The sequence below is a fragment of the Melanerpes formicivorus genome, unplaced genomic scaffold, assembly GCF_026170545.1.
Source record: "Melanerpes formicivorus ecotype bairdi unplaced genomic scaffold, bMelFor1.0.p_v2 SCAF_45, whole genome shotgun sequence".
Lineage (NCBI taxonomy): Eukaryota > Metazoa > Chordata > Aves > Piciformes > Picidae > Melanerpes > Melanerpes formicivorus.
The window spans coordinates 3,895,282-3,921,771 of NW_027142397.1; the positions used below are offsets into that span (position 1 = coordinate 3,895,282).

A 26,490-nucleotide genomic window follows, 5' to 3' on the forward strand; every position below is an offset into this window, starting at 1 on the left:
TTTCCCTAGTTGTGTCTCGCTCGGTGTCCGCCCTCCCGCCCGTCCCCTCGGGCCAGGAACCAGGCCCGGAGCACCCCCAGACATTTTTCTCTCTCTCCCCAGGCCAGGGCTGGGGAACTCCTCGCCCCGTCTGGCAGGACGGAGAAACACCCTTGGGGGACCCCCGGGCTCTCCCGGCATCACCGGCCTCGGGCTCCGCTGCGGTCGCCGTCGGGCAGGGGCTGTAGCTGCCGCCGGGGCCCTCGCTGTGCTGCGGGCTGGGTCCCCGCTCCCTCCTCGGGCTAATAAAGTCAAACCGTAGATCATAGCTGTTGTCCCGCACACCCGGGACCTCCCGGTCCTCGGGGCTCAGTCCTTGATCCTCGGGGCACTCCCTGAAAGAAATCTGAAGTGGCGAGGCCCGGCGTGGGGGGAATCCGGGGGTGACACCGGGTGGCGGGGTTCTGCAACACGGGAGCGACGGGAGCCGGGCCGCCCGACGGCGCGGAGAGCGGCAACGGCCGCGCTCCCGGGGGGTGGGGAGGAATGAGAGCCCCTCGTCCCCCGCCCCGTCTGCCTCCCGCCGCCGTCCCACTGCGCCCACCGTCGGGAGCCGTCGGGTCCCCGCGGGAGCGGGCGGCGCGTTCCCGTCTCTGCGTTCTGACGCGCGCTCCCGTGGCGGCGGGCGCGCCCCCGCCGCTATAACTGGCGTGCATGGAGTCGGGGCCGGCGCAGAGGAGCGGGCGGGCGATGGGAGACGCCGCTCCGGCGGGATAGAGGGGCGGAGACGGGGGCACCCCCGGGGCCCGGCCCGCCCGGGGCTCGCCGCGGGCCCGCACCGATGCTAGTGCACAGCTACCCGGGCATGGTGAGTGCGGGACGGGGCGGGAGGGGACAGCGTTGACCGGGCCGGGCTGGGCTGGACGGGGCCGGGGGATCGGGGCCGGTGGGGTCCGCTCCCGCCTCACCGCCGTTGTCTCCGTCACCGCAGGACCGCGCCGAGGGGCTGCCCGGGGCACCGGCCGGGGCACGCCTGCCGCAGCTGCCCGCTCTCAACCAGGCTCCCTACGGCTCGGCCCCGCCGCTCTGCCACACGCCCGCCGCCGACTTCCAGCCGCCCTATTTCCCCCCGCCGTACCCGCAGCCGCCGCTGCCCTACCCGCAGGGCCAGGAGCCCGGTTACCCGCACCTGGGGGACCCGTACGCGGCGCTGAGTCCTCTTCACCAGCACCAGCAGCCCGCTTGGCCCCCGCAGCGCGGCCGGCAAGACGACGCAGGGCTGCTCTCACAAACCCACCGGGCTCTGGGGCTCGACCCCCGCCGCGAGTACCCCGCTGTGCCCCGCCTGCTCCACGGGCTGCCCGACGGCGGACACGGACTCGCTGACGGCCCGCTGGGCCTCCACGGGCTCGGACACCACGGCATCGAGGATATCCAGGTACCGGGGAAGGGAAGGAGTGTGCTCGGGGGATGCGGGTGTGGTGCTGTGGGGACCGAGCCCCCACCACCATCTGTGCACCCCGAGAGGGGCGTCCCGGTCTGGACGGGGCGAGCCCCGTCCGTAGCCCAGGCACAGAGGTATGGGCCCCGGGCTTCCGTTACCCAGGCTTGTCCGTGCTCGAATGAGCCCTCCCGAACGCAGAGCAGCGGGGGGACGGGACCCCGGCCTCTCTGACCCCACGCGCCGAGCGGCCGGTGCCCGTCGGCACCGAGAGTTGCACGGGCTGATGGCTCTTGCTTCCGTGCTTTCAGGCCGTGGACGACGGCGGGATGAACCTGCTCGATCAGTCCGTGATCAAGAAAGGTAAGAGTGCGGCGGCCCAGCGGAACGCGGCACCGGCTCGGGCTCCTCGCCCTGTTCCTGCCCTCGGGGCTCCCCCTCGTCGCGTTTCCCCCACCGAAAGCCTTTTTTCCCGTCGATATGGGCTCGCTGCTGTCCCCGGTGAGGCTCAAACGAAAGCAGTGGGGCCCGGCGGGATAACGTTTCTTTCCGCCCCCGGCCCGCCGGAGTCCCTCGGGCGGTACCGAGGCAGCTGCTCCTTTCCGGTACCGAGAACAGAGGGGCCCGGATAGGCGAACCCGGCTACCAGGGAGCCTCGGGGACCCCACCCCACCGGCGGCCGCGGACGATTTGCGTGGGAAGCCCCTGGGGATGCCCCGGAGGATGATCCAACGGGGCTCGGTGGAAAATCCAGGTGCTCCCCGTCCCAGTGACTGCAGCCCGGGCCTCGCACCGCTCCGAATCGCCTTGGGCGCGGAAAGAGCTGGGACAAGCGAGCCCGTTTGGCGGGGCTCGTACAGGGGGAAAGAACGCGTTTAACGGGGGTGAGGAGACGACACGGCCATAGGAACCGGTGCTGTCCGTCACTGCGGTCGGGAGCATCCTGCATCCCACCTCGGCTCGGCCCCAGCCTCAAAAGCAACCCGGTCCCGCACGGCCCCTGCCTCTCCTGATTTACTGCCGGTTCTATTCCCACCTCGCTACTAACCATCCCCTCCGTTTCCAGACAAAGCCCCGCCGTTAAAACTGCTCGACTCAGTGAAATATTCTTGTAATAAAAACTTCACCAGGGCTTTCCCGGGACCTGGGGCACGGGGCCGTAATTTGTACCCCAAATTCAGGCGCTGCCCTCGGCTTCTCCCTGCAATGCTGTACCAAAACCGTGTCGGTGGCGGGACGGGGTAAATCTGCTCCGGGGTTCGGTTTCTAAACGAAACGGCAGCCGCCGTTGTGGGCTCCGCGCCGGATTACCGGGGACCGGCTCGGTGCCCCCAGACCGGTGGCGTAGGGGATTGCCGGGGAAAGCTCTGTGCCTCCGACAGGGCTGTCTCAGGGCGGCCCTCGGCCGGCCAAAACGCCACGGAAACCCGCAGGGTTTAGGTTGTAGGGAGCTCCGGTCCCGTCCCGGTCCCGTCCCGGTCCCGTCCCGGTCCCGTCCCGCCGCGGCTCAGGGGTCGCTTCCCCTGGTCCGTCCGCAGCCGAACTCCCGGCAACTGCTGAGCTTCGGCAAGTGGGGGAAAACACCCCGATTGTTGAGGCTCTTTCCCCGCCGACAGCGGCGGTGGTTGCACGGAGGGGAGCGGCGTTCACGGCGCTTCACATCCCCCTTTTTTTCTATGGAAATCGGGATTCCAAGAACACGGCTTCATTACACGCGGCGTTTCAGTGGAGCATTAATGACCGTAATTATTTCAGCTTTAATTAGAACACACTAGAGGAGGCTCATTAAGGATCCTTGGTGAGAAAAGGCTGCAACAAGCTGCGGGGTGCGTTGGGCAGGAGGGTTAGTTGATGCCCGTAGGTGCCAGCCGCCCTCGGGCTTCTCTATCCAGAGCAACGGAAAAATTTGTCTGGAAGTTTGATTGAAGTTAGAGTGGGTTTGGGGGGGTTGGGAGGTGTCTTTTATTTCCCCCCTCCCCCTCCCCACAAACGCGCCAATACTCAGAAATCTTCGTTTCCCGTAGCGGGGATTTTGTTGCAGTTTAGGGTCACGTTGATGCCCATTTTTATTTTACTTTTTTTTCCCTTTTGGGATAAAAGTAAAGAGAGGAAATAACCCACGTGAAAAGTGGGGCTGGTGGTGCGAGTCTACAGTCCCTGTCCCTTCGGATTATTTCTCTCCCCACTCTGATTCTCTGTTGTTTTTTCCTTTGCTCCGCTGTGTTTGAGATGAAGATATAAAGAATGTTTTGGGGGAATAAGGGCAGTTTCGGGGGCGATGCACTGCGAGGGTCCCCGGCTCTGCACCGACTTTGCTGGAGCAGCCGAGCAATCGATAAATCCAATGCGAAGTGAATTTGGTTTAGACGAAGAAGCCAAGAGGGGAATTTTCCTGTAGCGGTGGCTGCACCGGGGCCCGCAGCCTGAACGGAGGCCCGGGCAGAGCTCCGGCTGGGTCCCAGTCCCGGTTCACCGGGATTTCGATGGCCGCGCTTCCCCTCCAAGATACACCCCAAAACGGGATAATTCGTCTCAAAAAGAAACCATAGGGAATTCTAGAAGCTGTAGCCTGGGCGGAGGATCCCAGATCCCGGGCAGCAGCCGAGCACCCTGGGCACCGGGACGGGTCCCGGGAGGCAGCGAGCAGCGCTGGGTCAGCGGAAAACCGGACCTTTCCTCCGCGTCGGGGCAAGAGCTGCGAGCAGGACAAACACCGCTGCCCTTCGCCCGAACTGGGCTAATTAATCACTTCGCAGTTAATTTAATTTAGTTTATCTAATGTGTAAAACGGCTCCGGTTTTACACCGCCACGGCTGCTCTGAGCTGACTCCCGGAGCTGCAACGAGGGCGAGAGCTGAAGCCGGGCTGAATTACACCCCAGGATAAAAAAACATTACAATATCAGAGATTTTGTCAGATCCGAGCAGTTTATAGGGCTGGAAGCAAGGAGGATTGCGGTGGGCAGCGGGTTGCTGCCTGGGGGTTAGCGAGGGGAAAAGGCAAAAATCGCAGTTTTGTCCCAAATTGTGCCGAGCTCGCACGTACCGCACCGGGGTTGATTAATCCTAGAATTCCTGATGCTGTGGCCCTCGGACAGAAACTTGAGCTCAGTCTATACGAGTGAAAACATAAATCTCTCCTTAATTAGTTGCTGAGATATCGTTGTCCTGCTTCGACAAAATATTAATTACCTGCCTCGAATCCCCACAGCCACCGCTTAACGCCTCTGCTCGCAGGCGATTGAATTCAAGGAGCCCCAGTTAAAACCAGCACTAACTTGGAGGCTAGGGGCTCGTCCCCATGGTGGGGAGCTGTCATTGTGCATGTTACCCCGCCACGAACCGGCCTCCGCAGCGGGAAGGAGCTGCCCGGAGCCCGCAGCCGCTGCCGCAGTGCTCCTGACTACGGGTCCGCTTCTGGCCCCTTTTCTCCCATGGAATTCAGGGGGTTAGCAGCTCCTGTCGCTAAGGGAGGTTTTTGGGGAAATCTGATGGGTGCAGGGTCTTGGTACACCCCGGTTGGGGTGCATTTCCCGAGCTCCGTTTGCTGGAGGTGGCCTCGGATTTAGCCAGCGGTGGAAGGAGCAGAGAACGGGGAGATTGGGAGAGGAGAAGGGGAATACCGGCAGAGGAGCATGGCAATATCGGGAGAGAGGAACTATCAGGAGAGAAGAAGGGGGGCTGTCGCCTCAGCGAGGTCTCCTCAGGGACGCCCCCGGGTCTCTGTCCCGAGGCTCTGTCTCGGGGAGTCGGGGGAAGCCGCCTCCCGGCTTGGGGAACGGAACGGCAGGACAGAGCCGGCCTGAAAACAGGCGGTAAAAAAAACCCACATTTTCCACGGTAACTCTCTTGCCTGGCTCCGGTTCGTTATTCCCAAAGGCTGGAGGCGTTGGGGTGAGCGGAAAGACGAGGCCGGGGTGCGTCCAGCTCGGCTGTGAGGTGGTGGAGGGGAGAGGTGGGGTTGCACTGAAATCTGGGAATAGCACTGAAAAACAGGGGGTCAGTTGCCCGGGACCGGCATGACAAATAGGGGATGTGTTTGGTTTGGGAATTAAATGGATGAAATCTTGGGTAGAGCAGCAGAGCTCTGTGAATCTTTCGTGCACACACTCGTTCCCTCTCCCTCTCTTTCAAAGGTGTTTCAGAAATGGCTGTGTCCTTTCTTTCATTGTTTGATTAGTTTCGAGGTGGTTCTTTTAATTTGTTCGTTTTGCTTGGTTGGCTTGGTTGTTGTTTTGTTTTTTAATTATTTTTATTATGATTGTTTTTTCCACCCAACCATTTGTACAGCACCTGGAAGATCTTTGACTTGAAAAGAGCAAAAATTAACTCTGGAAAAAGTTTAGTCCAAGGCTCTGCTTGCTTTAAGCTGCAGCAGCTACTGAAGGCTTCCGCTCTGTTCACCTGCTGCTCGGGCTTTAGGTGCTAGGGACAGTGATGTGAAGCCCCTGGACCCTGGGCAAGCCCCAAGCACCATGCAGGCTGAGGAGAGGATGATGTCCTGTTTACGAAACCAAGCGTAGCACTCGGTAGCTAAAAATCCTGCAGCCCGGTCATAAAGTAAGGAGAGGTTTTATGGCTTTGACGTCCGTTCAGGCTCAGTGGAAAGCTTCTGATGGAACCTTTTTATTGCTAAGAAAACCACAAATCTCTCTCCCTGGAGCCTGGGGACATGTTGGGTGCAGGAGCAGCCCCAGGTCCTGCTGGAGGTGGCTTGGGGTGAGCCGTGGGGGCCCTGTGAGCCGCAGAGGCCTGCGCACCCTGCTCGCGGGCAAGCGTTTTGGCTGCAGTGTTTTACAACCTGGAGTAAAGGTGGAGCAGGGTGCAGCTCATGCTGGCACCCAGGAGTGCATGCCCCATGGGTGCTGTGTGGCTGGTGAGGACAAAACTTGTCTGGCCTGGTGCTGAGGCAGCAGGATTTGGCCACTACACTCTCCCTCCTCTTTGGGACCTGGTTAAATCTTCATCCAAGGGTTTTAGGCTGCTGCAGAGCAGTGGTGTGAAGGCTTCTACTCAGGAATGTGGACCTGTTTGGCTGGCTGCTGGACAGACAGACAGATGGAAAGCTGTGCCTCGGAGTGCTCTGAGCCCACAGTTAGGAATATGGCAAGAAGTAGCTGTCACTGCTAAAGAATGCAGCAGAGGAGGGAGATTGAGACCAAGATCCTCAGATCCACCACATGCGAGCTCCAGGTTTTGAAGCAAAATCTCTCCATGGGCTCCACATGTTGGGCTGCTGGTGGCACTGAGACACTGGCATGGTGGCAGTGGTGACATTTCTCCTTTGTTTCAGCACAGAGAGGAGCTGAGCTGTAAGAAATGCTGCATGAGGCCAGATGTGGCTGGAAAAAAAAATTAGAAACCCTGAAAGAATGGTAGATTAGATAAACCTCATTTCCTGTGATGAGCAAGGTAATAAATGAGGTCACCCCATAAAACACCTGGGGCTGTGAAGATACCTCTTTTATAAGAGTGTCCAGGGCCGTGGGTGGAGGAGCTTGGGCTCCAGCCAGGTGCAGGGTGCTAAGCCGGGCTGGCAGAGCCCTGCTGGCTCGCTGCGGCTTTATCTGCTGCGGTAGTTTGCCTAAGTGGGAAAAGGGGCTCACCTGGGACAAGCTGGGTCTTGACTGGAGGCTTTGCTGCCTTGGTGCTGCTCACAAAAGCTTTAAAGTTCAGACAAGCCCTCGCAGACACCAGGAGATACCAGCGCTCATCCAAGCCCCGTCCCACCTCCCGGTGCAGCCGCTGCTCCCTCGCGCACACATGCGTGCGCGGCAGGAACACCTACTGATCACGCAGCAGGACTTGAAAGAAAGTTTTTACTCTGAACTGCATCCAGATCACCATTCCTCCATCAAAATTCTATTTTTTAATGTCCCATAATTGCACCAGGCTAAACCCAGGTGTGTGTTCATGCGAGATAACACATGCGGGTACCGGTGAAGGCGCTGGGCTTTGTCTCAACCTCCCCGCTGCCTCCCAGGCATGTGTTATCTCCAAGTTTCATGTACCTTGTCATGACTTACTGTTTAATTAGATGTTTTTAAATGAATTTTTCTCCCCTCTTTGTTAGAAGCAAAGAGCAGTTCTTAAAGGGTAGGTTCGGAAAAGCCAGCTTGGGTTGCTTTTATAGCGCGTGGCTTCTGAGGCAAGCCAGCAACTTACTTATAGAATGGTTTCGGTTGGAAGGGACCTTAAAGATCATCCAGCCCCTGTCGTGGGCAGGGACACCTTCCACTAGATCACGTTGCTCAAGGCCTCATCCAACCTGGCCTTCACCACCTCCATGAAGGGGACATCCCCAACCTCCCTGTGCAACCTACTCCAGTGCCTCAACTGTAAAGAATTTCTTCCTAACCTCCAGTCTATATTTGCCCTCCTCAAGCATCAGTCCATTCCTTCTCGTGCCCTACCACAACAAGCCCTTGTACAAAAAAACCCCAAAACTTCATGAAGTGGATCCCAGGTGTGGCTCCTCCATAGGGCACTGTGAACATGCTGGAGTGGCTCTGGAGAAACTCTTCCTCCATTTCCGGGGCTGTGAGAGATTTCTGCAGCTTGGTGCTTAGCTGCTGCAGAACCTGCTGGTGGCACAGGCAGGGTTGCAGTCAGCCATGCTGTGCAGTAGAGCAGAGGCAAACACAGACCATTCCTCCTTGTTTAGCAGTATTCCAATACAGGTGACCTCAGAGAAAAACATTTGCAGTCTGTCTTAATTATTTGAAGAGCCCAAACGAGGTTCTCTGAAGTTCTAGACTAGCACCTTAACCACTAAACCATCCCACCCTTTCCTGTGTGATCCTAGGGAATTACTCACTCCTGCTGTCCTTCCATTTGTTTGTTTATTTTAATTCTTCATGCAGGAACCAATTAGTAAATGTGGATATAAAGCATGGAGCTGCTGCTTGCTCAGATTTCATCTCCATGCCCAGTTCTGCCGCGTCTGGGTATCACCTTTGCTTTGGAGAGAGGTTAAGTGTTGTGGCTTGGTGGAACAGAGTAGGGAAGCACAAAGGAGTCAAGGAGGAGTTGCTAGAAAGCTGCCCACTGCAATTAAATACCCCAGAGCACAGTGTGGCTGCAGCTCAGGCGCTTGGGGCTCTAGAGCAGGGCAAGGGGAGCTGTGAGCAGGTTCATCTCTGCAGCCTAAAAAGCCATGGCAGCTTCTGCAGCGCATGCTTGGGATTCCAGCCAGGCTGAGTCTCCCCACCCTCTATCTCAGGCATTTATCTGGCATCAGTCACCCAAGTGCTGAGGCGCCAGGGAGCAAAGGATTGGGTCAGGCCCTATTCCTTCCGGACTGGTCAGACAGGTCCCAGGGAGCAAGTGGTGTCCCCATTGAGGTGGTTGTGTGGGGGTGGCAAGTCTCCAGGGTTCCCTGGGAGCCCCAAGATGGGCCCATGCACTTGGGAAAGCAGGGCTGGCAGAGTGGGAGCAGAGGCTCTGAGCAAGGGTATTCAGGGTGGCTTCAAGCACAAGATCCAAGTTAAGCAGAGATGAGGACAGTCATTGAGGAAACATCAGCAGAAGGTTTTGTACACACTGCAAGCATTATGTCATGGTCACCCCCACACTCCTATGCAGCCAGCCAGACTCTCCCCATGCTATTTCTGTGGCTGGTTGGGGCTTTACCCATAGAGACATGGACACTGCTCCTTCCCCGTGGCTCCTTCCTGGCATCACGGTGGGTCCTAGAGTGGTGTCTCAGTGTGCGTCCTGGCTGGGGCACAGTGCTGTCCGGGCTCAACATGTCTGCTTTGCTGGACATCCTGCCAATATACAGGAAAATCTGGGGTGTCTTCTGAGTAAGGAGAAGCAAGACCATTTTGTCTGTGATGGTGGACAAGTGGTGCCTCTCCCAAGGTGATCCCTGGTGATTCCAGCAGGCAGGTGAACTAAGACTGAGAGCACTGCCGAGTCTCCGACCGAATCCCTCCCGCGCGGTCCTCAGATCAGCATCAAGTTCTGCAGGAAGAGAAGTATTTTTCCTGTTATTATTCCTGCCTAATCTTTGCTGAAGGGTCTTTTGCCCTTCAATAACCTAAACAACATTTTAACAAATTGATAGCAACGCTGCTGTGGCTTAGGCAGGATCCGGCGCCGCTCGCACGAGACACTGCAGCTTTGTTCTCCCTTTTCAGATTATGTAGATCCAAAGCTGCACAAATTTAGGCTCTTCTATGGGGAATAGAGGGAAAAACCTCTCAAGCATGTTACTGGAAAATGGATTATACTGTTTAAACACATAAAGATCCCGTAGACTGGTTGCCAAAATGTAATGGGAGTTTGTGCTGCTAAATGAATAAACCTGTGATGGTTTCTGCTACAGGGCACTCGTGGCTGAGCTGGGATGGGGGTGACATCAGATGAGGCACTTTCCTTGTTGTCAGCATGGAGCAGAGCAGGTTTCCAGTCCCTTTGGCTTAGATTCTTGGGTTCTCCCATTTCAGTTCCTTGCCTTCACCCACACCTGGGTGCTTTGTGCTGTGGAACACAAAATTCTAACCCAAGCACATGCAGAGCTGCGAAGGTCCGGGCAGAGCAGGCAGGAACTGAACTGAGTGTTAACTAGTTGTTATTTTTCTGAGGTAGGTATGAAAGGGCTTAGCTGCAGAGCCAGAAAACATTCATTTTGAATCAGGGGGAGTGAAATAATCTGAATGACCTCATTAAACTGACCTTTCAGATGAAGTCACAGGGGTAGGAGTGAGGAGGGGCCAGGGCTGTGCCATGTCAGTGTAGCTCTTCCAGCAAGCAGCAAAACCCATGAGCAGTAAAGACCTGCAGATACACTTTGGTGTTCAAAAGCAGGATCCAAATCCTTTTTCTTTCATTTCCTGTGAAGCTTTGAGCACTTGGGGTTCACTTGGTAGAGGAAGTGTTGAATGCCCTTGTTAGGAAGACATTTGAATGTCTTCATCTCTGGAGTCATTCAAACCCCACCTGGATGCCATCCTGTGCAACCTGCTCTGGGTGAACCTGCTCAGGCAGAGGAGGTTGGACTAGATGATCTCCACAGGTGCCTTCCATCCCCTATCATCCTGTGATTCTCTGATTTTAATCATCAACATTTGCTGCTTTCCAGTGGGGTATCACTGAGGTTGCTGCTCAGGTTGCACTACCAGAGGCTCCCAACCCATCACATATGAAGCACAGCAGGGACACGTGTGGGAGCTCACAAAAACCCAATGTGAGCAGCTTCCAGGAACTTCACAAATATTTGAGCAAGCAAACACATTTGAGGCCAAATCAACCCTAAATGGGAAAGCATTAATTGAAATTATTAGTTGCATACCACTTACTAATCCTCCTCCCAGGTGGGAAGGAGCACAAGGTGTGCTCACAAAAGCCTGAGCAAATTTTCTTGTTACACTGATTGGCCATTCCTGCCAGGACAGGATGTGCTGAGCATTTCACTGAGCATCTCCTTAACTGAGATGTTGTAACCACCAGTCTGGAGGAGGCTGAACCTTCCTGCCCCATCAAACCAACCTGAGGCTCCCCAGGAGGCACCTGCAGTGACACACGGCCAGTGCTGGGTGAAACAGAGGCAGAGGGGGAGAAATGCAAAGGCTATCAGCTGGCACCTTCCCATTCAGTTCCTAACCTAACGTATTGATTTGCATGGGAAACAAAATGTTAAGCACAGGAGCTTTGCATAGGCATGGGACTGCTCCTGATTAGCTTTCTCATGGGAATAGCTTGAGGCTGCCCGAGTTGTATCCCTGCTCCCTCTTCCCTTCCAAGTGTCCGAGATCCATTTACCTATCAGGAGTCAGCAGTCTGGAAAGCACAGAGATTTAACAAAGACGACCAAAACCCCCAAACCAACCCAAAACAACAAACCCCCCAAGATTCTTTCCATCCTTCCATTTGAAAAAGCCTTGGAGCTGATTTCCTAGAGAGGCTTTGACACAGGGCTTCGGTTCAGGTTGTGCATTCGAGATAAAGAAAATACCTGTGTAATCCCCTCGGGGGAGAAAGGATAATTACAGACTGTGGGGTTGAAATATAGCTGATGGCACTGACCTCCTTCCCTGGACCATCAATAAATACCTCTCTGCTGAAACACCAGGAAATGGAAGCAGCTGAACTCTGCTGCACCTCCCCAGTGAAAAAAAAAAAGGGCTTTTAAAGGGATGGTCGAAGCAGTTGCCTCTGGCTCACACCCACATGCAGATCCTCCTTTATGTATCTCCATCTTGTAATTTACATCAGAGACATTCAAACCAAGGTTAGATGAGTTCACTGAAAGCTCTTCCTGAAAGAAAGCAGCAATCCCTTGCCTTTCTGGAGCACTTTCATCAGGGGCTACTCACCAACCTCCATCAGTCAGAGCTTCCCCACTACTGCCTAACCCTAGCCACAGGACACTCCCCAGCTACTGCAGGAACAAACCGGGAGGCTCAAGGCTGTCCCCACTCCACCTACAATGTCCTGGAAGCCAAACTTCAGCAGCTGCAGCAGGGAGCAGCCAGAAAAGGTTTGCACAGTGCAGCTGTCCCCTTGCAGGGCAGCACAACTTGTGCCTCCTGCAGACTTTTGGGGGGCTGCCCTAAACCCACAGCGATGCCCAGCGTGGCTGAGCTGGCCAGCATACGGCTCTGGTGAGGAACCAGGATCTGAGATGCTTCTGGGATGGCTGGAGACAGCCCTGTGCCTGAAGATGAGTGATTCTTTGTCCCAGGTAACCCCTAAGAGGATTAGCTGATACCCCTTTAAAATGCAATCTAAGCTGTAGCACACTCCCGCTTCTGAAAGGGATGTTGCAACAAAAGCTCTGATATCCAGGGATTCCACGTAGCTGAGGAGGAGGATTTACCTGTAATGCATCTAAGGAGGGAAGAAAAGAGACTTGTAAGACAGGCAGAAATTTGCATCTTCCCTCTGGACTTGTTTTTTCCCCCCTCACAGCACCCCAAGCTCCAGCTGGAAATGGAACTGCACAAATCCCACCACAATAAACAAGTCAGTGCCCAAGTACCACAAATTTTCCTGCTTGCACATCCTTTTGCAAGCAGGCAGCACATTTCTCATATGGAAAGGAGCCACTCCTTCACCTTTTTGTAGGTAAAGTCTCTTTTGCTTTCAACCCTGTGCTGTCAGGCCCTGAGCGTGGGCATGGTGGTCCTGCAGCTCCCGGCAGCACCCAACACACAGAGCCTGAGCTGCAGATTCACCTTTTGCACTGAATATTTACATCTAAAAGCAGTGGTTTCCAGGAATCACAGCAGCAATTTCGGGCACAAACGTTTGTGGACACAGAGAAGGAGTGCAGGAGCTCGTGGATGTAGCACCATCACCCTGGACCGTGCAGGAGAGGGGAGATGAGGCAGGAGAGGGAGGATGAGGCAGCAGAGCAGGTGGGTGAGGGTTGTTCTGTGCTGAAAGCTTGTTGGGGAATAGCAGGAAATTCTCCAAGGCTTTCTAGCTCCCTGGCCAAAAGCTTTTGAAGAATGGGCTTCCTTTGCTCCTCCATTGTACCTGGAATTTAAAAGCCAAGAGACCAACCTCTGCAAATCAGAACAAGTGTCAGAAACTTTGTGCTTTGTCTTGGGACACATGGAAGACAGAAGGCTCCTTACTCTGCTCACCGCAGTCACAATGGTCAGTGGTCCTTCTCTCACTCTGCTGTGTGGTGTCTCCTGAGCAGCCCTCACAGAAACAAGGTTGTGGCATCCCATCACACCTCCAGCAGTGCTGGATGTCAGGACCTGATGTCCGTGGGGATCACCTTTCCACACCTGTCTGCCTCTCCAAGGAGCATCATCACACCCCATGCTTAGGCACTGGACCAACTCCTCCTGGCTACATTTCCCACCTGGAGAAATCTTTCATCCAGGGATCACTTGACAAGTTTTAATTGGGCATCCCAGCATCCCTCCCAGGTAGATATTATCATCCCCACTTTATTGATGGAGACAGTCAAGCCCAAATTGGGGACGTGACCTGCCTGGTGTTGTAAAACAATTCCCCAGCAAAGCAGGGAGCCAGCTGCAGCCAGCCCAGCCCAGCCCACTGGCCTTCAGCTGCCCCCAGGCTGCTGGGGACACAACCACACACAGGCAGGGTGCTCTGCAGCTCAGGAGAGCCAAGGGATGAAGCCCTTGGTGTTCTGAGAGCCCAGGATATGGCCCCAAATCACTCACTATGGATCAAGGATTTTCAAGTCACAGCAAATGGAGTCGTGTGAGTTTCACTGACAGCTACACCTGAGGGACAGTTAAAGGCCAAACTGGAGCTGACTCAGCACAGAAAAAGCATCTCAGATGGGAGAGCACAACCCTCATGGGTTCAAAGAGAAGTCACAGGTACCCTGCTGCACCAGAGCAGGTGACTCGTGCTGGAGTTGCTGTCACCAAAGCACCCCTGAAACATGTTGGGTACTGCTCCTGTACCTGCCTGGCAGCATTAAAGGAGGCAGCAAAATGTTGAGCTCTGGGGATATGTTTCCTGTGATGTTAAGCAGCTCAAGTGAGGAGAGTTTCCCTTCCCAGGTTCAGCAAGACACCATACAGCTCATACTGAGCACTGCCACTCTCAGCAGCTTGCTCCAAGTGCAAGAAGAGCACCATGAAACAAGATGCTGCAGGGACAAATATTCCACAGCATTGAAAAGAGTCTGGACTGATCAAAACAGAGGCCAGGCTCAGCCAGCCTTTCAGACACCAGTCAGCCTTCCAGATATCAGACAGCCTCTCACTCCCCACATCGAGTTCTGTCATTGCCTTGAGGCTCCTCCTCAGAAGCCACCAGGAAAGAGTGCAGCACCCAGCTTTTGGGAACAGCCTTTTCCCCACCTCACTCTGCATTCTCCCATCCATCACACAGCCTGCAGAGCTCACAAGGGCCAATGAGGAAATAATAATAATGATAAGGGCAGATAGCAAAGCTGGACACCAGAGAAAAAGGCCTCACCTTCCCCAGTGGTTTTCTGAGCAGCTGCTGAAATCGTTCTTCCTCATCTCAATCTTTCTTTGGCTAAATCAGCCCACAAAGAGCCAGCAGCTTGTGTCCCGCCCTTTATAGCTTGCTGGGAGAGGCTGCCCCAGCTGATTCTTGTCCCACTCATCAGAAATGGCTGGAGAGAGAGGGTCAAGCACCTGGGCACAGGGTGATTTAGGCACAGTGGTTTGGGCACCAACATCTAACCCTTTGCCTTGGCCCGTGCACTGTGCCCGACTATCATTATAGGAATGAGCACCTCTGGGGGTGCGGCTGCTCCCCTCTCTCCCCCACTCCCCTCCTGAGTGGGAGCTGAGCCTGCCCAAGCCTCTGGCATGGGTATGAGCAGGGTGACTGCCAGCTCACTGAGAGAAAGGAAGAGTTGCATATGAGGAAAGGCTGAGAGAGTTGTCTTTGTTCAGTCTTGAGAAGAGAAGGTTTAGGGAAGACCTTATCACCATGGACCAGTACAGGGTGGCTACCAGGAGGATGGAGACTCCGTTTTAACAAGGACTCCCATGGAATAGACAAGGGGTGATAGGGACAAGTTACTGCTGGGGAGATTCCCATTGGACTGCAGAACATTTTCCCCCATGAGAACAGTCAGAGATTGGAATCATCTCCCAAGGGAGGCAGTGGATTCCCCTACACTGAGCAGTTTTAGGATTCAGCTTGCCAGGGTGCTGGGCCAGCTCATTTCAACTTCTCTATCACCTGGAAAGGTTGGACCAGGTGATCCTTGGAGTCCCTTCCAGCCTGGCATTCTGGGATTCTTTGATGTCCTGCCCCCATGCTAGGGACTGGTATCTCCTTGTGGCTGAAACCAGGAACCCTCAGCAGGGGTGACCAGGGCAGTGCCATCAATGTGGTGTCTCCGTTCCCAACCACAAAGCACCGTGTGGGGCTCAGCTTGGAGCCTTGCCTGGCTGCTCCTACGCTTGGGCACCAAGTGCCTCCCACTCGTGCCGTGGCTGTTGGGCACCTCACCATCAAAGCCCCATCCCTGGTGGGTGTTCTGTCCCTCTGCCCGCAGCTCGGCCAAACCCTTGGCACGGGGCCGTGCGCGGCAGCAGGCGGCGATGCCCGGCGGGGCCAGGCGCCTGCATGCACCCAGCTTGGTCTGGAAGGGTCGGGGTGCCCCCGGGGTGTTGGGCTGGCACCGTGCCCACCCGCAAGGCTCTGATGCTTCCTTCTTGTCTGCAGGCTGGCTCAGGTGCTCCGATCACCTGCTGCTTGCGGGAACAGGAAAGCAGCAGCTGAAGATCGAGGGGGACTTTTGGTTTACTCAGATGGCAAGAGACAATTTTGGTTCCCCCAAAGCCAAGGAAACAAAGCTGTCAGGCTTTAATGGTAGCTTGTCTCCCTCCTGCAGCATGTTTATGGGCAAACAAGCTGCAGATCAGACCAGGCACACAGCAGCAGGTGAGGCCAAATCACAATGATTAATAATTGATGGCAAATGTGGCTGTGTTTATTGTTGTTGTGTGGAGGCAACCTTGTCTGGTGGATGAAGCACTGCTCCGGGACCCCAGGGACAGCTCAGTCCTGCTGCTAACCGCTGTGTGATGCTGGGCCAGCTGCCTGCTCTGCTCTTCCCTCTGCACCCTGTGCCCTGCTGCCTAGGGTGCCAGCTCCCCATGGTACAGGTGGCCTTGTCCCACTTGCATGTGCCAAATGCGATGGAGTTCTGACCTCGGCTGAGGCTTCAAGGCAGAAGAGCAATGCCAATGTTCATGCCCACGATGGGAGCCCAGTGCCTTGTGGTTTGCTTGTGGGATGGAGCAGAGTGACCTGGCTGCTCTGGGCAGCCACCTTGGCAGTGGCAGGCTCTGGGTTACAGCTTGGAAAGGGATTTGATTCTGACAGTAGCATCATTCCTAACAATGCCAGCCTGTGTTTCAAAGGTGTTGTGGTGTCTCCATGCTGTGCATCAGCATCCATCTCAGCCTTCCCTCCACCCTGCCTGGCACCTCCCGCACGCTGCCCGTGGGGCTGCTCTCAAACACACCCCAGCTGGGTCACATCCATCTCCAGCCTAGTTTGCCACAGGCTCCACACTGGTACCAGCTGGGTTTGCCTCCTCCCCAGTGCCATGGCCTGCGTGTGTTGAGGGACAGCTCCATGATTCCATCAGTCTCCCCTGCATGGCTGCTCGGTCCCTGGTGTGTGCACAGGTCCCCAGCCACGCATGCGGCTGGAGCAGGCCCCTGCATGACTTCAGGCATGCTCGAAATCTGTGTGAGTTATGCAGAGCTCTTCCTGGATCTGCAACTGCAAGCAGCACCTGCTCTCCAGGGTTGGCCTGGTTTGGGGGTGGCCAGAACCCCCACAGCTGCCTGCCTGCCCCTGGAGTCACACACGCCCTGGCAGCGGCAAGGGGAGATTTGTAACACATGCTCTGACTTCTTGCTTTAAGGGTGTCTCCTAGAGACAAACATAACCTGTTTTGGGACTGTGGAAGAAAGCTTTGAAGTTGCTGCTTCCTGGAAATAGCTCTGGTTTCCTACACCTCGTAGTGATCTTCCCATGTCTCTTCTTCCCTGACCAACCCCTCCACCAACTGCAGTCATGGCAAACGCCAGCACCGCAGCAACTCCAGCAGGGCACCAGCTCATCCTGCCCCTTAGCCCCCTGACTCTGCACCAGTTCCATGCTGAGAGGGAACCTCCTGTTCCTCAGCTCCTTTCCATTCACCTTTTGATCTTAAAGCATCAACCATTTTTGTGGAGCATGCTGGGGGTTTTTTAGTGCCACACTCCCAAGTTCCTGGGCTGTTCTTACAAGATGCTGATTGTAAGCAGCCTCTAATAGGTCCAACCCGTGGGCTGTTGAGCTGTCCAACCCCAGCTGTTGGGCTTTCAGTTTCATTCTGGGGATGTTTATTCCCTTTTACAAGCCCTGATATTCATTGCTGCTTACTTGCAGGAACCCTCTGAATGTTCACAGTGAGATCATTACTGTGGGACCACAAAGATTGCCAGGGCTAAATCCACCAGGAGTGGAGGCATTTGCAGCCCTCTTTGGATTCTTTCTAAGCCTGGTTGTGTGGCTTTTTTTCTCTCCCAAGTTAAATCAGTCATTACTTGCAAAACATAAAAGCCAAGGAGATTTAGCACAGGTTTCAGCCACAGTTTGAACCCCTAAACCTTTACTGTGCCTGAGAAGGTTTCTCACTGGCATGACACTGGGAAAACCTCTGCCCACTTCACCCTGCGAGTGATGCCACGGGCATGATGTGCTGCTGCAGTCCCCAGTGCCCATCCAGCCTCCTGGGTTCAGTCTGGAGAAGAGAAAGCTCCAAGGAGACCTAATTGTGGCTTTTCAGTATCTTAAGGGGGCTACAAGAAAGCTGGGGAGGGACTTTTAGGGTGTCAGGGAGTGATAGGACTGGGGCAGAATGGAAAACAGACAGAAATGGGTAGATTCAGATTGGATTCAGATTGGATGAAGTTGTTCCCCATGAAGGTGGTGAGAGACTGGCACAGGTTGTCCAGGGAGGTGGTGGAAGCCTCATCTCTGGATGTTTTTAAAGCCAGGCTGGATGTGGCTGTGAGCAACCTGCTGTAGTGTGAGGTGTCCCTGCCCATGGCAGGGGGGTTGGAACTGGCTGATCCTTGAGGTCCCTTCCAACCCTAACAATTCCATGATTCTGTGACTTTTGCCCATTAAGTAAAAGGAAGCCTGTGTTTGATTATTTGGGTTTGATCTTCTCAAGCTTCCTTTAAGACAGGGATGATGATAGGGTTAATCCCAAAGCTGAGGTCAAGAAGACTCTCCCCACTGGTTCCTGTGGGCACATAGTGACAAATACAACTCTTGACTACCCCAACATCTCCTGGGTTTTACACAGGGCATGATGGTCAGGGCTCAGCCCTGCTGGTCCTGTCCCACAGGATGCAGCCATGCAGCTGGGATGAAGTTCTGATCTTGTCCTGGAGTCAGGAGAGAAACACACCCTGGGTCAGCATAACAAGCCCATGCTTCACCCTGCCAGCCCACCCAGCATCCATGGAAAGCCCAGAGGAGACAGGGAGGGGAAACTGCTCCCAAATCCAGGCAGCAAATGACTGCACACAGTCCTTAGCCTTCCAGACCAGCCCAAAGCCTTCACTTCCAATCCAGCAGAGCTGGGAGGCATGGGGAAGCAGGTGAGAGCAGAGCCCAGGCCTCTTCCATCTTTTTGGTCTTTCTGTGGTTTGGTTTCCTCAGCCCATTTCACTTCTTTATTGAGCAAAACAAGGCATGAAGTGAGCCAGCCCAGCACAGGTGGCAGTGAGGGAGTGCTGAGGGCTCAAAAGCTGCCAGGAGGGTCATTAAGCAGCTTCCCTGGCTCTGGAGTCTCTCAGTCATGGTCTCCTCTTCTCTCTCCCTTCCTTGTCTCCCAGTGCCCATCCCCTCGAAGGCCAATGGCACCACCATTCCCACCCTGTCAATGAACAAGGACGGCCTGATCGGAGGGGTGACGAATCCCAATGAGGTCTTCTGCTCCGTGCCTGGCCGCCTCTCCCTGCTCAGCTCCACCTCCAAGTACAAGGTGACCGTCGGGGAGGTGCAGAGGAGGCTCTCACCCCCCGAGTGTCTCAACGCTTCTCTCCTTGGCGGAGTCCTCCGCAGGTAAGCTGCTCCAGAGAGCCCTGGGACAGCCCTGGGACAGCCCTGGGACAGCCCTGGGACAAAGGGCTGCAGCCAAGCAAGCTGTGTGTCCACCCTCAGGTCCTACCTCTGAGAGTGATGGAGAGGAGAAGTTCTGGTGTGTGGGGAAAGAACATTTCTGTTGGTTTTTGTTCTTGCCTTTCAAACCCAAGGGCTTAAAGTGGGATTAGTCATCGTTGTTTTGACTTTCATTACATTATCTTTTTGGTTGTTTTTTTTTCCTTTTCCTCATTTTTTTCAGAGCAAAATCCAAAAATGGAGGTCGGTGCCTAAGGGAAAGGTTAGAGAAAATTGGACTAAATCTGCCTGCGGGGCGGCGCAAAGCTGCCAACGTCACCCTGCTGACCTCCCTCGTGGAAGGTAAGGGTCACTCTCCCCTCCCATGGAGGATGGGGAGGCTCCTGAAACTTCCATCTGCAGCTTTCCACAAAGGAGAGCACTCAAAGCACGGTGATCACCATGGCCTCAGCCTGGGAACGTCCCCATCTCCACGCACAGCTTCTGCGACTCAGACATTTCTCTTGGTCCACTCCTAGTGTGGGGAAAAGGCATCCACAGCCTGGTGGGGCTGTGAGCTGCCTTTGGGCTGTGTCCATGTCACTGATCATTGCCATGAACCAATTCTGATAACACTGAGGCAGGGTCACAGGAAGCAAAGGCCAAAAAAAGCCTGAATAAAGCTGCCAAGAATTTTGCAGCTCTCCTGTGGCATCGTGTGCCAGTGTAGGACACAGAGACTCACAGAACCCTTAAGGCTGGAAAAGACCTTTGAGATGATTGAGTCCAACCATTAACCCAACACTAGCAAGTCACCTGCTAAACCACATCTCCAGGGCTTTTAAACACCTCCAGGGATGGGGACTCCACCTCTGCCCTGGGCAGACTGGGCCAGGGCTTGACAAGCTTCAAGGGGAAGAAATTTTTCCTAATATCCAACCTAAACCTCCCCTGGTGCAACTTGAAGCCATTTCCTCTCACTCTATTGCTTGTTCCTTGGGAGAAGAGACTAACCCCTACCTGGCTTCATCCTCCTTTCAGGGAGTTGGAGAAAGACAGAAGGTCTTCCCTCAGCCTCCTTTTCTCCAGGCTGAACACCCCCAGCTCCCTCAGCTGCTCCTCACAAGCCCTGTTCTCCAGACCCTTCCCCAGCTTTGTTGCCCTTCTCCAGACCCCCTCCATCCCCTCAATGTCCTTCTTGGAGTGAGGGGCACAAAACTGAATCCAGTATTCAAGGCACAGGAGGAGAATCACCCCTCTGGTCCTGCCTGTAACAGTATTGTCATTGCCCTTCATGTCCACCTGGGCACACATCTCAGGGGCTGCTGACCATGCCTTGTGCAGCACTGACTGTTCTCTCAGGGTTCCATCACTACACTCAGGTCAGTGTCTTGTCTCATGTAAGAAGAAGATGTTCAGAGCCCTGTTCTCAGCCAAGGGAGCCATGGAGGGGATGCCACCCAGCTCTGAGGTCTGGCAGGTGAAGGTCCAGTTTGTAGCAGCTGCCCTCTGAGTGTGGGGTTAAGGGCTGAGGCATGGAGGAGGTGCTGAGGGCAGCACAGCCTCAGCAGGCAGCACCCTGCCCCTGGTGTATTTGCTCCCCTCCCACTTTCTGCACCGTGGAAATAAGGATGTCACCACCACATCTCGGGAGAGAAAGGCCTGGGACACAACATGATGACAGCCCCCGACTGCCTCGGAGCTGCGGAATCCATTGTGTCTGCACCCAGCCTGCTGGAGGCAGCTGCCTGCAGCTCCTGAATAGAAAATCATCTCCATTGTTGGCAGCAAATTAAATGAGCCGCTTCATTAGGCCGAGGTTGTCACTGAGGGCAGTTGGTTGGTGCTGAATGAAAGGCTGATTTCCATCAGGAGAAAAGAAAGAGAAGAGTGAAAGGAAGGAAGAAAGGTCCGTTTTGGTTTCAGGTGCCTGCTGATGTTTTGGTTACTCCTTGCCAGCTCCTAGTAAACAAAGGAGTGGTGCCATGTGTGCCTGACGGGTATCACCTCCTCCTGCACAGAGTGTTCTGGTGCTGGGAGGTGTTGCACCAGGGGAAGGTGCTATTGCCTGGTCATCACTCAGCATGCAGACACTGGCTTCTGCCCCAGGCACCTCCTTTCCTGGGCATGTGCTGTCTTGATTTCATTTATTTTCTCCCCTCTGCCTTGCCAAAGCCTGCTCATTTGAAAACCCCACTGATGGGCTTTGTCTTACACGGACCCACAGCCATTCCTGCAGAACAGGGAGTGCTTAGTCTGGAGAAGAGGAGGCTAAGGGGAGACCTCCTTGCTCTCTACAACTCTCTGGAACTAGCTTGGAGCTGGGTGGGGGGCAGTCTCTTCTCCCAAGTAACGAACGGTGGAACAAGAGGGAATGGTCTCAAGTTCCATCAGGAGAGGTTTAGGTTGGAGATTAGGAAAACATTCTCTCCTGCATGAGTGGTCAGGCATTGGAACAGGCTGCCCAGGGAGGTGGTGGAGTCACCATCCCTGGAGGTGATCAAGAAATACATAGACATGGCACTTCAGGGCATGGTTTAGTGGCCATGGTGGTGTCAGGTTGGTGGTTGGACTTGGAGGTCTTTTCCAACCTTGATGATTCTCTCCTATAGATGAGGAGAACAGGAGCCCAGGGAGCACTGTGAGGGCTGTGGGTAGAAGGGCAGCTTCCCTTTGGAGCCCTTGACATGAATACCCAGCACTTGCCCCCTCCTGTATACCTGCTCCATGGGAGTAGCTGCAGCCTGGACCCAGGGGTCAGTAGGGCTGCGTTTCAACTCCAGAAACATTCTTGAGCTCTCAGAAAATTGTGTGCATCCAGCCAGGCTCCTGTGGCTCCTCTCCTGCCTGGCCTCTTGCCCCACCAGCACTCTCCTCCAACCTTCTCTTCTCCCTTGGGCCCTGACTTGCTGTGGCTTCAACACCACATTCAACAGCTGGACCCTTTGTCCCCTCCTCTGAAGCCTCTCTAAGCAGCATCCAAACTGCTCTCAAAGCACTCAGCTGTGAGGACACCCACACACAACTCCTGGCTGCAGGCTCAGCTCTCACCATGAGATCACACAGCTCATTTAGTGTCAGCAACTATTAATTTCTGGGTGTTCTTTGATTGGTATTTTTTTTACACACAAACAGCTGCAGTTGTGACTCTCTAGCTTTACCTTGTTTGCTCCTTCTTTGGAGGAGGAGATGAAGTGGAGATCGTTGTTGTTATATGGGAAGCACAGACACTTCCCCCCCCGTAAGATGGCTTCACAGACAGAGCTGCAGGAGCTGAGCAGCCTGTGGTGGGATCTAGGTTAATGCTATCAGGATGGATGGCCTCATACATAGGAGCAGCAGGGGGGCAGGGGGGAGTCAAATTAGCTCTGCCTGCCCAGCCAGGATTTCGGGTGCTGGGCATGATCAATTGCCATCAGCTCGGATTATTTCCACAGGGACGCCTGGAGATGGATCAATTCCATCAATGGGTGGCACGGCCAGGGGGTGATGGATACGCTGCCTGCACGGCCAGCCCCAGGGCCCCTGCTCCCTGCAGGGGGATGCAGCCCCCTTCCTCCTGCCTGCTTCTCACAGCCCAGTTTGTCTGGCGGTCACGGGGCTAAGGTCACTTTTTCACCCTCCAGCCCCTGTTTAAATCTCAATCTAGGGAGGGCAGGCAGGAAATTTTGGAAGAAGCAGGGAGAGAAAGATTCAGGGAATGAGAAGCGTGGCTGCTGTTCTTCCTTTTGGAGGAGCAGCCCAGAGAGGAACCCTTCATCCCACTTCAGCTTCAGCACCCTCTCAATGCTGATTTATCCTAGAATCATGGAATCTTAAAATCATGGAAGCACAGAATGATGGAATGATGGAGTCACAGGATCATGGAGTCACAGGATCATAGAGTCACAGAATCATGGAATCTTAGAATCATGGAATCACAGAATCAGGGAGTAATGGTATCTTAGAATCATGGAATCACAGAATCATAGAACCACAGAATAACAGAATCAGGGAATCACAGAATGCCAGGTTGGAAGGGACCTCAGTGATCATCTGGTCCAATCTTCCTAGCTAATAATGTAAAAGCTAGCAAAGGAAAGAACCAGCTTCTGTTTAGAGTGGGCAAGGGTTCATTTGGACCCATGTAGATTAATTGTCTGACAGCTGAATATAAGAATCTCTGAGTGAAGTCTCTGCATCAGCCCCAGAGCAGAACTCTCGGGTGGCAGCTGAGAAAGGAAAGTGCTGCAGTCCCAGCAGAAATGGGCCACCTGAGGGAGGTGGCTGAAGGTGCTACAGAAGGTGTTCCCCTCTCACACAGGCACTGACACAGCTTGTTCTTCTGTCCTGCTCCTAGGAGAAGCTGTTCACCTGGCTCGGGACTTTGGGTACGTGTGTGAAACGGAATTCCCGGCCAAGGCGGCGGCAGAGTACCTGTGCCGACAGCATTCCGACCCCACGGAGCTCCACACCAGGAAAAACATGCTGCTGGCTACCAAGTGAGTAGGAGAGGGACGTGAGCCACCATTGTGCTATGTGCCCACAGCCTAGAAGGGCAGCATTAGATCCAGAATCACAGAATGCTTTAGGCTGGAAGGGACCTTTAAAGCTCCTCCAGTCCAACCCCGCTGCAGCCAGCAGGGACAGCTGCAACTGGAGCAGGTTGCTCAGGGCCCCAGACAACTTGATATGGAATGGTTCCAGGGATGGGGCATCTCCCACCTCTCTGGGCAACTTGAGCCAGGGTCTCGCCACCCTCAGCATATAAAATCTTGTCCTTCTCTCTTGTCTAAATCTCCCTCATTTAGCTGCAAACCATCATCCCTTGTCCTGTCACAACAGGCTCTGCTCAGAATTCTGTCCCCAGCTTTCTGATCAGCCTCTTTTTGTCCTGGAGATTGCTCTCTTGCAGGGAAGGGATGGTTTCACAGGCTGCATGCAGGGGGTTGGACTAGATGACCTTTGGAAGTTCCTTCCAACCCAGACCATTCTTCTCCTTCTCTTCTCCCATTCCATTCCATTCCATTCCATTCTATTCCATTCCATTCCATTCCATTCCATTCCATCCCATTCCATTCCATTCCATCCCATCCCATCCCATCCCATCCCATCCCATCCCTATACACCAAGGTGAAGAGTTAGCACAGCTGGGTGGGTATGCTCCTACACAGGACAACTTCACCTAACCCCAAGAGAACCTCCCTTGACCTACTGGCCACACTCTTAATGCTTCCCAGGAGGCCACACCACACGTCCATCCCTGCAGCTCCCCACCAGCATTTCTGGTAACCTCAGCCTCTCTCTTTCAGGCAAATCTGTAAAGAGTTTGCAGACTTGATAGCCCAGGACCGCTCGCCGCTGGGGAACAGCCGCCCCTCACTCATCTTAGAACCCGGAGTCCAGAGCTGTTTGACTCATTTCAGCTTGATAACCCACGGCTTTGGGGGCCCAGCCATCTGTGCAGCACTCACAGCCTTCCAGAACTACCTGGTCGAGTCCCTTAAGGGGCTGGATAAAATGTTCATGAACAGCACAGGGAACGGGCACACGGCCGGAGACTCCAAAGCGTCAGAGAAAGAAGTGAAGCATCGGAAATAACGCCCTGGCCCCCTCCCTCTCCCCACTGGGAGCTCTCCCTGGTTGCACTGGAGGGGGTTAAGACGATCCAGTGCACTGTTTGCTGAACTGCTGCGTTTGAACTTGGGAGGGAAGTCATCAAGAGAAGAAAGAAAAGACAAAAGAGAGAAGATGTAAAGAATTTAAGAAGCAACCAACGCTGATGGACGCAGGGAGAGTGAGGAAATCGGCCAGGTCGAGGGCTTTGGGGTTTTGCCTTTTTTGTTACGTTTTGTTTTAAATCGTGGAAGCAGGAAGCCAAGTCATGTGCAATTTTATTTTGTTTTGTTTTTAAAAGACCCATTAGTGAAACCCTGACACGCTCCAGGAATCTGTTCCAACTGAAAAACTGAGAAGAACGAGCCAAAAAGCCGCATGGATGGAGGGAGCAGGAGCAGCAGAGGGGCAGGGAGCCGGACCGCTGGCTCTCCCTGGATTTATCAGCTGCTTTTGAGAGGCAAACACAGAGGAAACCTCCCCATTTCCCCACCGACAGCCCAGTCCTAAAGCCAGGCCACGAGAAAACTGCCAGCAGAACTGCTTTGGATTTAAAGCCGTTTCAGACTTCGTTTACAGATTGCAAACTGAGATTGCAGGTGGATTTTTCCCCCCCCCACCCCTACCCCCACCCCTCCCCAGGCTGAGGAGCTCTGAGCTGCACCAGAAGGGCAGGAGCCATCCCCATACCCAACGGTTCCTAAGGCAGGAGCTGCTCGAGGAGCTTCCCAACTGCTGTGGTCCCAGATGCAGAGAGAGAAAGAGAGAAAGAGCAGGTGAAGTTAAACCCAGGACTAAATGGAACCTCCACAAGCTACAGCGAACAGCACACACAGAGTTTCTAAACCGGATAAACGACGACTAAAAGCACAAGGAACAGAACTTGAACCAGGCCAAACTGAACTGTTCTAAATCTGTATATATTTATTTATGTGTAATTAAAATCTGAAAGTTTTAAAATGTCCAGTGCAAGTTATTTATATCAAATTGAGAGGGGGGAGGTAGGGGGGGGGGGGGCAGGGAGGGAAGATTGGTTTTGCTTTGACTTTTCTTTTGGGTTGTTTTGTTTTGCCTTTTGTTTGGTTTGCCCCTTTTTGTTTGTTTGTTTCTTGTTGGTTTTGGGTTGGGGTGTTTTTTTTGTTTGTTTTATGGGAAAAGACGAAAAGTCTTTGGATTTTTCTGCCATTAGAAATGGGAATGAAGTTTTGGATACACGAAACTGTAGCATGGACAAGATAGGCTGTGATGAGGCTGATGATGATGATGAGGATGATGATGACTTACAGAAGTTCTGCAGGATTTTGTACTTGCTGTCGTTTCTCTTAATGCTGCAATAGATGTACAACACCCACACCATGATGTCATTCTCATGATCTTAATAAACCTCTTTTTATTTGAAGAAAGCCCTTCCATTGTCTTTGTGAGCCAGGGTCCTTCTGCCTCTGGGGTTGTGTCTTGGATCATCTCCCCCGTGTCAGGTGATAGGACGAGAGGCAATGGCCTGAAATTGCACCAGGAGAAGTTTAGGTTGGGCATTAAGGAAAAATCTCTCTCCTGCAAGAGTGGTCAGGCGTTGGAACAGGCTGCCCAGGGAGGTGGTGGAGTCCCCCACCCCTGGAGGTGTTCAAGAAACCTGTGGCCGTGGCACCTGGGGAGGTGGTTTAGTGGCCATGGTGGTGTTGGGTTGAAGGTTGGACTGGGTGATCTCAGAGGTGTTTTCCAACCAAAACAATTCTATGATTTTGTGATCAGATAGACCTAAGAAACTCCCTCCAGCTTCATGGCCGAGGTTGGGCTGCTCTTTGCAGTCCCAAACAGCAGTGACAGGAGTTGGTATTAATGCCCTCAGCTCAGGAGCCATGGGTGCTGAGCCAGCCGGCG

General features: G+C 54.2%; 1 protein-coding gene across 2 annotated transcripts; it reads left to right on the top strand.

Annotated features, from left to right (window-relative positions):
* Positions 1-702: 702 nt before the first annotated feature.
* Positions 703-24,745, top strand: TFAP2E (transcription factor AP-2 epsilon). 2 transcript variants are annotated; one of them, XM_068159329.1, is made up of 8 exons: positions 703-847; positions 971-1,417; positions 1,732-1,783; positions 15,568-15,786; positions 18,750-18,978; positions 19,259-19,377; positions 23,354-23,495; positions 24,306-24,745. In XM_068159329.1, exons 1-8 carry the CDS (start codon positions 821-823, stop codon positions 24,592-24,594), a joined length of 1,524 nt encoding a protein of 507 aa, XP_068015430.1. In that variant the 5' UTR covers positions 703-820; the 3' UTR covers positions 24,595-24,745. The 2 variants fall into 2 exon arrangements, with proteins under 2 accessions (XP_068015430.1, XP_068015431.1); XM_068159330.1 differs by lacking the exon at positions 15,568-15,786.
* The last annotated feature ends 1,745 nt before the right edge of the window (positions 24,746-26,490 follow it).